This window comes from Diabrotica undecimpunctata, chromosome 3 (assembly GCF_040954645.1).
Source record: "Diabrotica undecimpunctata isolate CICGRU chromosome 3, icDiaUnde3, whole genome shotgun sequence".
Taxonomy (NCBI): domain Eukaryota; kingdom Metazoa; phylum Arthropoda; class Insecta; order Coleoptera; family Chrysomelidae; genus Diabrotica; species Diabrotica undecimpunctata.
Window position 1 is genome coordinate 43,558,982 of NC_092805.1, and position 15,690 is coordinate 43,574,671.

Below are 15,690 nucleotides of genomic sequence, written 5' to 3' on the forward strand. Positions count from 1 at the left end.
GCATTTATATAAAAAACAGTTCTTTCTAGAACTATTTAGTTTTATTAAGATAACAATATGGATTCAATGCCAAGTACTAGTGGTAATTATCCTTCACCAGTTAAAAAACGCTGAGTAGATTTGGGTCATTTATCATCATATGAAAAACAATGCATTATAAACATGTACAAATAAATAAATATTGATAATCCTGGAATGAAAATAACAGCCATGGTAGCAAAAATAAAACAGACAAGAGGTTAGTTTTGCAGAATAGTTATTGTTAAATCAAGACTTAATAAAGTAATGTGCTAATTTTTATGTAGGGTTTTATTTATTTTATTTCTATCTACAATTCATTCATGTAGGGCCTGAATAATGAACATAAGTCTATACCTGTACATTTTAAAAATGGACAATCCCATAAAACCTGGTTATATTCCTATAAAGTAGCATACAATATTTGTTGTTTAATGCGCTGATGAAATATTGTAAAATTCCATTGGATTTTAGATATAATTTTATCACGAATATATTGCTTTCGTATACTTTCCGGACGATTTTCTTTTACAATGTGATTATTAAACTCTAAAAATTCTTCAACTTCTTCATAACAATCCAACATTTTTTTATTGTAATTAGAAAAACAAAAAAATATATATTGGATGTGAATTGGAAAAAAATATTATTCAAACATAAACAAATTAAGGTTAGAATCGACGTGTGAGGTTGTCTCATACCACGGTTCGTAGACTTACTACCTTACTACGGTTGCCTCTTCCGCCTAACCAATGAACATTAAGCCCGAAACTACTCTCGTGACGTAATTCTTCCCCTTCAACCAATCAACACTGCAATCGACCTGCCCTCTACATTCTGTTTCAATCGCGAATAAATGGGTTTTGTATTCTTGTGTACTCTGGTGACGTAACTCAAGCATCCCCACCCCAGTCGGAAGAGGCAACCGTAGTACTTTGGTAGTAAGTCTACGAACCGTGGTCTCATACTGATTAATGGATTACCGCAAGGCCCAGATAATTAACCAAAAAAGAAGAAGATGTATTTGGTGACTTTTCTAGTAACTTTCTTGGGTGTGAATCTGTCTTTTTAGTTTACTCCTCCTGGTTAAAAAACAAATAATATACCTAATAATCGATTAAAAAAATTGATTTGCTAATTGTGGCACTTTATATTTTTCAACAACTAGACTTTCTTGTTACTATACTATGTATATTAATAACCTATCCTGTTTGTTTGTTTGCAAAATGTCTGTTCGAAAAAAATGGCTGACACTATTTTTTGATGAAAAGTCCTATTAACGCCCTCCCATTATTCTTTTTTTTTAATTAAGGAATTCTGCAACAGAAGTTATTCAGCTGTTAATAATGAGCGATAGATATTTTTGTGGTGTATATTTCCGACGATGACCCGCTCAAAATATTCCAAAAAACAGACTGTACCAAATTTCAGGGCTCGTAAGACTTTTCCTATGAATAGTGGCGCAATGGATGAAAATAGTAGTTTATTGTATACTTTAAAATGAAAAAAACTATAAATAATTATAAAAATCTGTAAATATTTTTAAATTATCAATGTGTCCCAACAAGTATTTTTAAATAAGCCTGTCCAATTAGTAATTATGATTAATATAATATATAGTATGATTAATATATTTAATTACATTAGTATCATATTTCCCTTTTAATTTGACAACGACATTTCCGTATTCCGTATTCAAAGCACCACGTGTTTTCAACGTTATTGAATTATCGGAACGTTCCTCGTAATATCAAGTGGCACGGAGCCATTATATCGGAATCCGACGACCCGGGATTTCATCGACTTGCTTTTGCGCAGTTAACGGTGTGCAGTTGGCAACGGCGCCCATTTCTCCTGTTTGTTAACGAATGCCGGTTGTCGACCATCATTCGATCTTTGTCAATAATTTTGTGGTGCTAGGTGGCAAAATAATTTTAGTTTTCCGAACATCTGGGTTGTTCTCGAACCACAATAACACGTAAGTAAGCAAGTTTTATTATTTCACGCATCTAGTCGACTCGATAACAACGATGCATATGATTTCACAAAAGGTGTGTAAATGCTTGTACAACATAACCTTTGATTTTTCTAGATTCTTATGACCTCATGATGAATTTGAGCGAATGGAGGCCTCAAGAAAGCATAATAAAAAACATCGAAGAGACTTTGCAGTTAGCATTAGTACCAAATAGCGATGCTCAGAAAACTGTTCAGGACAGGCTAATTCTTATGAAAAATTTGACAGACTTCCCAAATTATCTGTTATTCATTTTGGGAAATCCAAGTTTTTCCGAAGATATTAGATCCCTTAGTGGAATTGTACTGAAAAATAATATCCAAACATCACATGCTTCATTAAGTTCCGAATATTTAATGAAAATTAAAAATGAATGTCTTCGCCTATTGAAAGATCCTTCAAGAGATGTGAGAATCAGTATCAGTAACATCATTGTGATAATTGCTAAAGATAACCTAAAAACTTGGCCAGAATTAGTTCCTTACCTAACTAAAGGATTTGTAGCTCAAGATGAATTCAGTGAGGTAGCATTAACAACATTATTTAAAGTGTGTGAAGAATTAATAAACAGTCAAAAACCTCAAGATGAAATTTACAAGATAACCAAAGAAGTTTTTCCAAAATTTGTAGAATTTGTGGGTCTAGAAAAATGTAATGTTCGTCAAAACATAGTAAGACTTACAAATCAGTTTCTTCAAGATTATTTTTTGGTGATGAAGCAATCCATTGACTTAGGAGTATATTTACGCCATGTTATGCAGCTAGCCAACTCTGACGACCTGGAAATACAAAAATGTGTGTGCCATACCTTTGTTATATATATTGACAATCATGAAGAGACACTGTTGCCCCATCTGCATGATATAATATGTTATTTATTAGAAAAATGCTATCACCAAGATCAAGATGTAGCTTTGCAAGCATGTGAGTTTTGGTTAGCTTCAACTAAAATTAATACATGTAAGGATATTCTTACACCATACATTGAAAAACTACTTCCAACTCTCTTAAAAAATATGCGCTATTCTGATTCTGAATTAAATATGATTAAAGATAGCTTGGGTTCAGATGCAAATAAAAAGGATCTATCAAAGGACATTTCTCCCTTTCATTTTAGAGATAGAAATAATTCAGCTGAAGGAGAAGAGTACTACAGTGATGAAGAGGGTGAAGACCAAAGTGATGATTTTGATGATTTCTATGTTGGATGGACATTGAGAAAGTGCAGTGCAGCTTCCTTAGACTCTATAGCGGTAAAGTTTGGTGATGAAATACTCCCCCTGCTTATTCCTCTTATTAGTGAAATGTTACAGAATCCTGATCATTTGATTAAAGAATCAGCCATATTAGCTTTAGGTGCGATTGCAGAAGGTTGTTTCAATGGTTTAAAATCAGAGCTGCCTGAACTTGTTCAATTTTTAATACATTGTATGAATGATGAGCATTCTGTTGTGAGAGTTATTACTTGTTGGACATTGAGTAGGTATGTGTCTTGGATTGTGAATGTTAGAGCAGATAACCCAGAAGAATATTTTGTACCTGTGATGACTATACTGTTGAAACATTTTGTTGATGAGAATAAAAGAGTGCAGCGAGCTGCGATCTCTGCTTTTTGTATATTTCAGGAAGAGGCTCAGTTAAAATTAATTCCGTACATCGATTTTATTTTGGAAGGTTTTAAATATGGATTTGAACAATTTCATTGCCGTAGTTTGTATTTGCTATATGATGCTATAGGAGTTTTGGCACAGTCTGTTGGTAATAATTTAAGTAAAGAGGATTATGTCAATAAGTTACTTCCGCCTTTGATGAATAAATTCACTGAACTCAAAAATTTCTATGATGACCATTTTATTGCAGTATTGGAATGTTTGTCTAATGTTATACCTGCTTTAGAAGCATCATTTGTACCTTATTCTGAAATTGTTTATTGGCATTGTTTACAACTTATTAATGACACCCTTATTGCTTCAGTTAATTATCAACAAAATCCAAATGAATATGATCCACCAGACAAGGAACCTATGAATGTTGCGCATGATGTTTTGTACAGTATGGCTCTAGGATTAAAAACATATTTTGTGAAATATGTTACTAACAGTAATCTTATATATTTGCTGTACACTACAATGCAAGACAGTTCAAATTTAATCAGACAAACTTCTATTGCTCTGTATGGAGAGCTAATAGCATTGTGTTATCCATTTTTAGCTTCTAGTGTCAATGAGTACATTCCACTGATTATTAAAAATCTAGATGAACATACTGATGGTGTCTGTAATAATGCTGCATGGGTGATTGGAAAGTTGTGTGCTGTTATGGGCAGTGGAATCCAACCGTTCCTTCCAGAAATCCTTAATGCCTTTGTTCATATATTAAGAACACCAGCTGTAGCTCGTACCATGCACAAAACTGTAGCTATTTCCTTATGCATTGTATTCTATGTGTGCCCTGATGTGACTATTCCAGAAATGGATGTGATTGTTAAGAATTGCTGTATGTTAGTTCGAAATGTTAGGGATTCAGATGAGAAGGATCTTGCTTTTCGAGGATTGTGTGAGGTGATTATAAGGCATCCAGAATTCAACAAGAACTACTTCATCTTCTTTTGTGATGCTGCAGCTTCTTGGATCAATATACGTGTAGATTTGAAGCAGACAATCCGCACTGTTCTATTGGGATTTAAACAACAATGTGGTGAGGAAAACTGGCGGCAATTTTATTGTCAGTTTCCTGAAGCTCTAAAACTTAAACTTCAAGAGTTATATGGGGTATGAAATAAACATTCTACAAAAAACGGGGAATTCGACATATGGGTGGGAAAGCTTGAGTGCACCTGCCTTGAGTTTATCGCGTAATAGTATTTAAATATCGTCCGTGAGGGAGGGGCGTCTTGCCGGTATCTTAGAGTCACGCGTTTTAAAAAAATCGAGAAGGATTTTTTTAGACAGATTAATTTTTTGTTTTATGGGTAGTTTCTTAGTAAATCAACTAAATAATGTTTATTTAATTATTTTTAAGATATTCTATAACAAATATGATAATTTACATCAGTACTTAGGTAGTGTAAGTGTTTTTATTTAACAATTTCTTTGTCACAGAATTTTGTACATTTAAGACTTGAATTAATTAATTCATCTTTAGGTAAATAAATGGAAACGCAATACTACCATTTTGGTTTTCTTTTTAACATCTCATAATGTTACAAGTAACACTCTAGTGTTCGTGGATTTCATTTATGGATTGAAACATTTTTCACTTGTCTGTTTTCAGGTTTACCGACCTACTATCATTGTCTTTCACATAACTGGCCTTTAGATTTTTATATGCACAGAAGGTTATAACATGTTGAAAAGCAAGGTATTATTTGACAAACTTTCTTAATTTCTAAGTGTGAATATTTGTCTTTTTGTTTGCATCATTAACAATTTTGTATTACAAATATAGGATTATTTTTCTGTTCATTAAATTATGAGAAGAGCTAAAACATGATTTTAGCTTACCTGTCTGTGTCTGTGATACTATCTTTCTATATTATACATTATTTGTTATAGCTTTAACAAGTTTCTAGTCAATATTTATTATTCACTTATTAGATGTTTCTGTTGTTCTCTATTTTAACCATATTTGTAATCTCATTTTGAACTTTCTCCTATATTTGATAATCTTGTCTTTAAAATATATTTACATTTGGTTGAAACAGTTTTCTAATTATTAATTTTTATATTCTGTATAAGTAATAATCATAAAAAAATATAGGTAAACAGTATTAGATTTGTATAATGTTTCAGATTTATGTAAAATTCTGTTATAAAATGACTTGTTGATAATTACACTGTGTCCTGTTCAAGTCAAATAGTTAAAAGACTGCTAAAATTAGTTACTTTTAGTATAAGACTGATGTATATTTTATTAACAATTCCATTCTCCAAGTGCCTTCTTTTTCATGAAGGCTTGTTGAGTCTTTCATGATATTCTGGTTGAATTTTTTCAACATAAATCATTCAGATTATACCACCAGTAGAAATTGTTCTACATGTTGCTTCTCTTATTGTATTACTGTAAGTAGGAGCAATCTTCTAAATGCTAATGAATCTTTTCTACTTTTAAATTATTTCTAATGGCTGTTTTGTATATTTAGTGCAGGTCATTTGACTGAATTTCATACAAATAAGGACAGTCAACTACTGATTCAACTTCTTCCTTGTTATATGATATAAATTTTGGAATTTTCAACTACATGTGAGTCTGAGGTTCTTCAAATAGCACTTCCATATTTTAAAAGTAGTTGTAGGTATTTATTATTTATATAATTTAATAGTTTGGACTTTCAATTCTCTCAATGATCTGTATTCCTTATTAGTTTTAAGATTTTTATATCAAGTATTCTCTAATAGGTAAGTATCTGATAACCATGTATTTTTATAATACTCAAAACTATTTTCTAAAACTCTTGCCACCTAGAAAGTTACCTAGGTTTTTGTCATTAAGATGTGAAATATTTTTGAAAGACCTCCAAAATTTGCTCAAATTTCATAATTAACACCTTTCCTCATACTCTTATATTTCCTTCAATTCAAAAACATTGGATTATTCATGGTATGAAGAACATATTTCTTCGTAGTATATTTATACTTATCAAAATCTGTTATTTACTTGAATCAAGTAAGTACTTATATCTTAAAAAAATTTGACTCACCAGGACATAGCTACATTTGAAAGATTGTCATATTTGTTTGTTTAAAACTTTTTTATTATTAATTCTTCATGTCATATATATTGAATTAATGGGCTAATTTTTATGTAAATCTTTACACAAGTATTATTTGCATATCAAATATGTATTAACAATAAATCAATATTCTCTACAAATATATTAATAATATTCCAACACTTTACTTCACTAGTTGGAGATTAATGGTGCCATATAATAAGAGTAATTGTTATGTTACCATCGCAGGAAGATTTTCTTCTGGTTTTTGTTAAGAACTACTTCATCTCTTGTTGTTTACTATATGTTCAGCATTAGATAATAATATTTTTTTTATTTACCAAGATTTATAATATACAAAGCAAGAAAAATAATACTATTTTTAATATTCATAGAAGTTTCGTTGGATCATCAGCTTTCCCAGAAAAGAAATTTTAAATTAAATTTGATACTAACTTTATAATTTCTCTTCTAGAGAAACAGTTGGATTTTTCTGTTTTGTTTTATTCTTGAACATGGATTTCCATCAAGTAATCACCATATCCAGAAATAGTTATCTAGATCATCTGTAATTTCCATTTTTAGGTTAGTTTGTATGTACAAGTTATTTTGATTAATATTTTTAAGATATTTCGAAATTTTTCAATTAGATAACATGGCACACAAACTACATTTGTTGAAAAATAAGTTTACATTTTTTTTTCTGTCTGTAATATTCCATTTGTCCTTCAAATATTGTCTTATACTTGCTTGTGCCTCAGGTCTTTTACGAGGTTGATCTTTTATTATGAATATATCTGCTCTTTAATCTTTACTAATTGTACTAATTGTTTACTTGTCATTTAACTTATGTACCATTTGGTTTCTTAATGTATGTTAGTAAACTTAAGATATTTTAGAAACTTGATGTTATTATTAACACTGGTACTAGCCGCTAAAGTTATTATACAATACACATTTTCTAAAATTGAAGTAACAACATTCGAAAACCATTTAGTTTATTCTGCCATTTCATATTTCAAATCTCCTGTATATCTCCTGACAAAAACTTATTATATGTCAAGATTTGCGATAAGACAATTTTGATTACTATTATGAAATACTCTGATCTTTAATGGTAGCCTATACATAGTAAAGGGTGTTTCTAGAGAGGTATTATTAAACAACAGCATCATCCTTAATTTGCAGTAAGTATTCCATACCCATTTAAAAGTCTCTCTATTTATAACAACTTGTTTTATTATAATTTCTATACTTAACCATAATCAAGATGTATTGATGCCATCCATTCATTGACCTTTTTGGCCTTTATAGCTGATCTGTATTTTAGTCTCAATAGGCACAGTTTAGAAAGTCTTAGCTTCTCATTTTTGATTTGTATTTGGGATATATCAATTATTGGAATTATTTTTATTACTATTGTAAATTGTATTTTATTTTGGTTCCATATATTTCCGTTTTTATTTTATTCTTGTTATAGATTTTAGATTTATAAAGGGGTCATTTGACTGTTTAGACCACTGTGACTTACAATATCCTTTATGTATAACATACATCTTTGTATTAATTAGTCCAAAAGATGTAGACTTCTAAAAAAACATATTTTCCGTTTTGGAGGTACATTTGTTACCTGATTAGGCGCTAAAAGGACATCAGTAAACAACTACCTATAGTTGCTGGGAATTGTATTCAGATGTTCCTCTGCATTTTCTTAAAATCTGAATGTTGATCTGTCCACTCTCATCATTTGGCAGAGATGATATCGTGAGTGAGCAGTGTCCAGTGATAATATCAGTGATTACCTGTGCTTGTTTAATAACCTTTTTGCTTCCCTTCGGCCTGGAATATTTTCCCAGTAAGCTGCACTAAGTTCCTTTTCCTTGGTAATCAATAAAATGAATTTTATTATCTTTATGATGATAATGATTATATTGATAATTAAATAAATGTGTTCTTTAAAAAATTTTCTGTTATTCTTAGGCATTCAGATATTTTCTCATTGATTAGAGTCTAAATATTTAACAAATGAACACTGATTTTTCATCATCTTCGTGTTTGTCTTAAATCTGTCTGAACATATGTGTTACATTTATAGTATATTTTGGGCATTGCAAATTGCATCTGTTATCAATCTGTAAGTTTTCTGTTGTTTTATTATGTAGATATCCTAGTAATCCCTTTTTGATCATTCTTAGTGTAGAATTGTGATGATAGATATAATGTGTTACACCATGTCACAATAATATATGTGTACGGCAATATGCATGTGAGTTGCAAAATTTTTATTTCATGATTTCTAATGCCTAGTTGATAGTTTCCTAATACAGTTCTGCATTGGGTTAGCCTTTCTTTAATTACCAATATTTTAATAATGATTCAAACAATGTCAAGTCATAATTTTCTATAAATAACACAAAATTATTTAATGAAAATTGTATGGTATCTAATAATATATGACTTAATAGGTAATAATTGCACATGGCTAGAAACACCCTAAAAATGCATCAATTTGATATATATGACTTTGAATATTTTCGGTATATAATTGGAACAGCCTTACTCTTTCCATTTGCTTTAAAAATTGTAAGCAGATGACTAAGTATTTATAAGTTTCTTGTGATTGTTAGTTTTCTTCACACTCATCCCAATACAGTGAACCTAAATCACGGTAATTACTTTGGGGAGTGTTTTACTTTTCATAGCACAGTTATGTTGATACAGCCACATATGTACTTAAATAACACTGGAGATTATTCTGATGTTTCATAGATACCGGCTCCTACCCCTTCCTGGCCCAAATACCATGCTGAGCCTGACTCCAGTCCTCCTAGTGGTACTAGTGGTTTGTGATATTTCATGTGTATGCATTCAAAGCTGTGCGTCTATAAATTCACAAACATATCAAAATAATGTTTTTGCTAAAAATAAGCAATAGTCATTAATATCCTAATATTTTAAATGTTAAAGAAATATAAAAAAAGGTTATAGATTTTTATAACAAATGTCTGTCAAATAGATTTTGAGCCATATGGTTTTATGTATTGTTCAGCATTTTTGATATATTAGGTAATCCACTATATTGAGAAACACAGGTAACTGGATCATGAAAATTTTAATGAAGGGGTTTTGAAGAGTGATCTATTTAATGAAAATATTTTCATGCATTTGCTACTTCCTGTTATACCGGAAGATGTTTATAATTTTGGTTTTTTGATGGGACACCCTGTATATTTTAAATTTTAGAAATATTCACATTATTCTGAAAATTTTGTGTTAATACTTTCCTATACCTGTTGTGAACCGTTTTTGAGTTATAATGGTTTTTATATGAAAATTACACTTTTCTACCATGTATATAAACTTCAATATCCTCCAACGTAATTTAAATAAAAGTTCAAATTCCTTGTGGACTTATTAACCAGATGCAGCTTTATCGTTTACAGTGTAAAGTTGTCTTTTTCATTATACAAGGTGCTGTCAAAATTAGCATAAAACCAACATCCTAAATTTTCGCCTAATTTCTTTTTTTTAATGGGACAATATTATTGGAATTACATAATTCCAATATAACCAGAAGTAGCAAATAGATGAAAATATTTGCATTAAATAGGTCACTCTTCAAAACCCCTTCATTCCAATTTTCATGATTCAGTTACCTTTAGTTCCTGAGATATGTCTAATTGGCTGTTTATCTGCCGTATTCTGTATATTTTTATAATATATGCTTGTGTGATATAGCAAAGTTGTCATACTTTAATAAGTCTTACATGGTTTGGAAGGATATTTTAAAAATATTTTCCTAATTCCTTTGATATTATATAATTTCAAAACTTTTGATATTTTTGTTATGCATGTTTAATAGTCTAGACCTTTACTTGTAGGGAAGGTTTATATTTTGATTGTTGAAGAATTTTCCATTTTAATGAAAGTGGTTATGGCAATTCTTTATGTATTTTTATTTAACTCTTTTATAGTAGTTCTCAAATAAAGGTAGTTTGTTACTTTTCTGATTAGAGCTCCATTTATACCAATATGTGTACCTATGTTATACTCTAAGCCTGATTGCATAATGTATTTTAACTCATAATAATTGTTTCAGGTGGTATTCATATTTGCAAGAGATCACTGTAAGTTCTCTGATGGTCTCTAGTACTGTGTTGTCCATTTACCACAATTTTTTTTATAGCTTTCCTGTTGACTATTATTAGTTCGCTTACTGGCAAAAATATGCCTGGAAGATATTTTTTACCATAAACATTAAATGGCAATGAGATGCCAAAGTATTTACAGTTATTGGCATATCTTCAACTTTTATGTCACATTTCTGATTTTAATAAAAGTTAAGAATTACTCACATGTCTTTGTTACCTATATTTTTACTTTCAATAATTTCTCTCATCTTATTATGGTGTACTCTTGTCACACTCTTTTTCAAAATTTGAAGAGGCGTCATATTTCGTGATTTATATCCAAATATCTATGTACTAATATATTCAAACCGAGGAAGGCCTTTCTAATACCCAGTCATTTTATGAATCCGAATCTGTGTGTGGGTGGCTAACATCGATTTCAAATTTGCTATAAGTTCGGTTATAGATGATTTTTCAAAATATCTTTCAAAACAGAAATTAGAATGATTTAATGATATCGAAGAAATCTTGATGTGTTATTGAAGCAAGTATACTACACACACTGGCTAAACTAAGTCCCATGCATATACATTGTATTGTAACTTTTGTACTCTGTATAGTAGATACATTAAAATCTTATACTTATGAAAGAAATAGAAATGTATAAAAATAGAAAATATTTTTCAAATATGCTCTCAATCCATGTAAAACTTATAGAAAAATATAATATACACTACCACTTCCTTGTTCACACTACCATCCGAGACTAGCTTTGCACAACCATGTAAGATTCAACTGTATTTAAACTATTAATTGTTCAAAAAATTGTGTGGATTACACTAATTTTTTGTCACATTGGAATCCTGTATCAAAATGTTCAGTAAATTGAAGTTTTAACATAAATCTATATAAGGCTGTATCCATTGTTTCATATTATAAACAATGTCAGAATGAAATGACTCTGTTTTGGACTTCGTAAAGATTAAGTCACATTTTTTAGTTGATTTCATGAGAAACTACCCTAATAACCGCGTAATATTTCCGTACATCTTCCGCGGGGGAGGGGCGTTTGCTAAAATAAAATATAGAGTCACGCGTTCGGAAAATCGTGAGATTTGTTGGTTTAACCCCTTAACTGCGTTACTGAAATTTAGTACTTTGACATTTACAGCGTTACATATCCCCGGGGATATGTTAGCTTAATTACTCATATGCTTTACGTACCCCTGGGGATATGCACAAAAACTTTTACTTAAGATTTCTCTTTGATGTGATGGTAATGTTTTCTTTTAAATGGAATAAATGTTTTATTTCACATAGAAATATTTTTAACAGTTTCTTTATCAATAAGAATATATCAATTATGAGATTTATTAAGAGAGTTATTGAGAATTTAGTGTCAAGAGATATAAATTGGGATATCCTGGGGATCTGTAAAGCAGTTAAGGTGTTAATTATTTTTTATTTGTTTTTATTAATAAGTCGCGTTTTAGTATTTTAGGAATTCGTTCGTTCTAAGCGTAAAACAAAATATTTCAGTTGTTATGAAGCATTTTTTATCTAAATTAACGAATGAGTAAGTTATTTTCATTTTAAATTAAAACATGTAAATTTAATCGGTATCCTTTTAAATTTCCTCATTAATAATTTATGCGCAAAATTGAACGTAAATTTCCATTGTTTAAATGGAGCGTATCTTTTTTCTGAAAAACCAGTACTTTCACAAAACCTTTTTTAAATTCTGATGGAGTTTTCTTAATCTCTATTCGAGTTAGGTGAGGTTCGGAGTTGTAATTACCTCAAAGCTCTTAATTTTTGATAACTTTTAGCGTCATATTTTAGTTTAGTAGTTAACGTCTCTTTTAAAGAATATTTATTGTTGTGATTTTGTCATTTTAATAAAAAATTAATTTTTAGTACAAAAGGACCCATGTGTTCAGCATATCTTTAGGTAGTTATTTTGGAGGTGTTAGTAATACATAATATTTTTGAGTATCACACTATTTGTCAATCTTTATTTTTGATTTAATCCGTATTTGTTTTCATCAAACCATATTATCCAAATTTTATTCATGGAACTGTGCTATTCTTACATGAATTTTGAACATAATGGACCATTCTTGTATAGTTACATAGATGGAATCAATACTATGTTACCTCATCAAATAAATCTCATTTTGTTGATGCTCACTTTTGTTGTTAAAATCGAGCTTTCCATGGTTGTCACTATTTGAGAACCGCTATACCGACTGTAAAAAAACATTTCTTTACAGATTTTCTTTCCAGTGACTCTGCAAATCGATCAAAGTTTAAGAATATTATGTTATTTCTTTGTAATTGTCATTCTATAGTACCTGAACTCTTAAGTTTGATAATTATTTGATGGCCATAATCACAGATACCATAACTTTCATATTGTAGAATTGTTTTAGATCTGTACATCTATATCATACATTAGTTTATATCCTTCTCAATCACTCCTGGTTCTTTATTTTTCCATTTTATGATTTTAAGTTTTCTATTATCATTTTCAACATACTCTATTATAGTTTTATGTCTACCTTTTTTCTTTGTTTCTCCAATTCTTCTCCAGTTAATATTATTTTAGATAGTCTCGTCTGTTGACTTTTTTTGATATGTCACGATCTTATTAATTTCTGTGCTTTTCTGACTCTTGAAAAATATTCGGTTTTCCTTATATCTTCTCCATCCCTGTCTGTCACACACTTAAACCATGATTTATTCTGGTATATTCATGTTCTGTTTTGTTAAAAAACCAAGTAAGTCTGTAGATTTTATCTATATCTTATATACTCTGATTTTAGCTATTTTAGATACATTTTTTGCTTTTTAGCTGTTTGTTCAGAACAAAAATGCAACAGTTGCCAGCCACAATTTTCTTTTCAATTTCCTCTCGCATGTCAAGTCTATTGATGAATATATTTCCAACGTTAAAATTTTCTTTTAACGTTGATCTTTTTAAACTTATGTATACTCTGCATCCATGTTTTAATATGAGTATTTTTGCGTAACCAGTAGAAGGTTGTAATAGCTTTTGAACAGAATAGAACATCTCTCAATATGTGGATTTTAGATATTTGGCAAAATGGTTCTGATCTGTGTTTTGCTTCGTTTATGTATTCTTTATCTATTTTCGCTTCTTTTTCCTAGTCTTGCTTAGAATGTTAGGCACGGGTGTTTTCGTTTGTGTATGAGTCCTGATATCAGTAATAATATTGAATAGCAGCGGTAACTGTCGCACCTCTTCACTGACTTCAAGCTTTTCAGTTTCTTTACCTTCTATCGTGGCTTGGCACAGTCATTCTTATTGTCTTTTCACTGATACGCATTTTCTTTAGTGCATTATATTTCGTTTCACTCTAAAGTCAATAAATACGACTAACGAGGGGAAACTTTCAATGTTTATCTATAATTGAATTAAAGCGAATTTGTTACATTGCTCTCTATAGGTTTTTATTGCCTCATTTTAGCCATTTGTTATTCTCACATTGAAATTTGATGATAAGTGCCCTGAAATTTGTCACTTTAATTTTCATATAAACATTAAAATAAAAATTATATCTGAATCTTTGTAATAGATGTTAAGAAAGAATATTATTTTTTCAAAAAATACATCCCGGAGTGGGAGTATTGGTTTTTCGTATAATAAATTAACCTTTGTTATAAATTAGTAACAACCACTAGTTTAATGAAGTTCTAGTAGTAATACTAATTCAACTCCTCATTATTAAAAAAAATATGTACCTATAAAGTGATTCTTTTGACAAAACGCTATATAAATTACTTAAATTAATGTTTTTGTTTGTACAATTATAATTTTGTTAATTTTGCAGTTCTTTAAAAGTTTTTGCATGCCAGACTAGAGCTGTCGTTCGTGAAGAGTACCATAAGGAAGTACTTTACCGAAAACATCTGACAAGTTCTTCCTTATCGTAGAGTATTTAGTTTGATGGCTGTTCATGTGTTCAATAATACCTCAGTATTTTAAATATCAGTTTCGCTTGAAATACTTTCTAGAATTACATCAATTTAAGTTCCTTGGTACTTTTATAATTTATTGTTAATTATTTAAAATAAAGTAGTTTCCGTCTGTGTTTTACTTATGTATATGGACAGCTCTTTGTCTAATTTGACGCTTCTGTTAATTTATTTCGATGTGTACAAAACTGTTATTGTTTTTGCAAAAATTTTTATTGGGACTGTATTATAATTTTAGTTTTAAAAGACGCAAAATTTTTATTTCTGTAGGTATTGCACATAATAAATTTTTTTTATTTTAATTTTAGTTTCATTTCTCTTAATTATTGTCTTACCTTTTTATTTGAAACAGTAAGTATGATTTCTTGTTATTTATTATTACTGTTATTATCAGTTGTTCATTGTTCATTATGCTTTGTGAGTGTTAAATGTTGTTTTTATTTGGTTTCTATCACGATGATAAAGCTATGTTGCACAACATTAAACTAGTTAACACTGGTTCGAGAACCTACAGTGAAACCTGGATAATTCGTAGCTAAAAGAAGAAATCGGTATATCCAGACTTCGAATTTCCTTCAAACTCTCCGAAAAGGAAAGTAATAAAAAAACTAAAGTAACGATTTCTGTTGCCACCTAAAGTTCGTATAGAGACGACGTCTCAGGGCCGGTAACCTAAGTTGTGAGTTTTACGTTGCCATGTAAAAGTAAATCTGTTTAAAACTTTAGTATCATATAAAACTATCAGCAACAATGTAAAATATAACAAATGTAATAACATTTAAAGCGTTTATACCAATATATTTAGTGGCTTCACT

General features: G+C 29.9%; 2 protein-coding genes across 2 annotated transcripts in view; both read left to right on the forward strand.

Moving 5' to 3' along the window:
• The window catches only part of LOC140436744 (uncharacterized), an 808,356-nt gene that overhangs the window by 61,208 nt on the left and 731,458 nt on the right, over window positions 1-15,690 (forward strand). The window lies entirely within an intron of this gene.
• LOC140436743 (transportin-2-like) lies at window positions 1,817-15,177 on the forward strand. Its single transcript, XM_072525807.1, has 2 exons — window positions 1,817-1,996; window positions 2,111-15,177. Exon 2 carries the CDS (start codon window positions 2,125-2,127, stop codon window positions 4,810-4,812), a length of 2,688 nt encoding a protein of 895 aa, XP_072381908.1. The 5' UTR covers window positions 1,817-1,996; window positions 2,111-2,124; the 3' UTR covers window positions 4,813-15,177.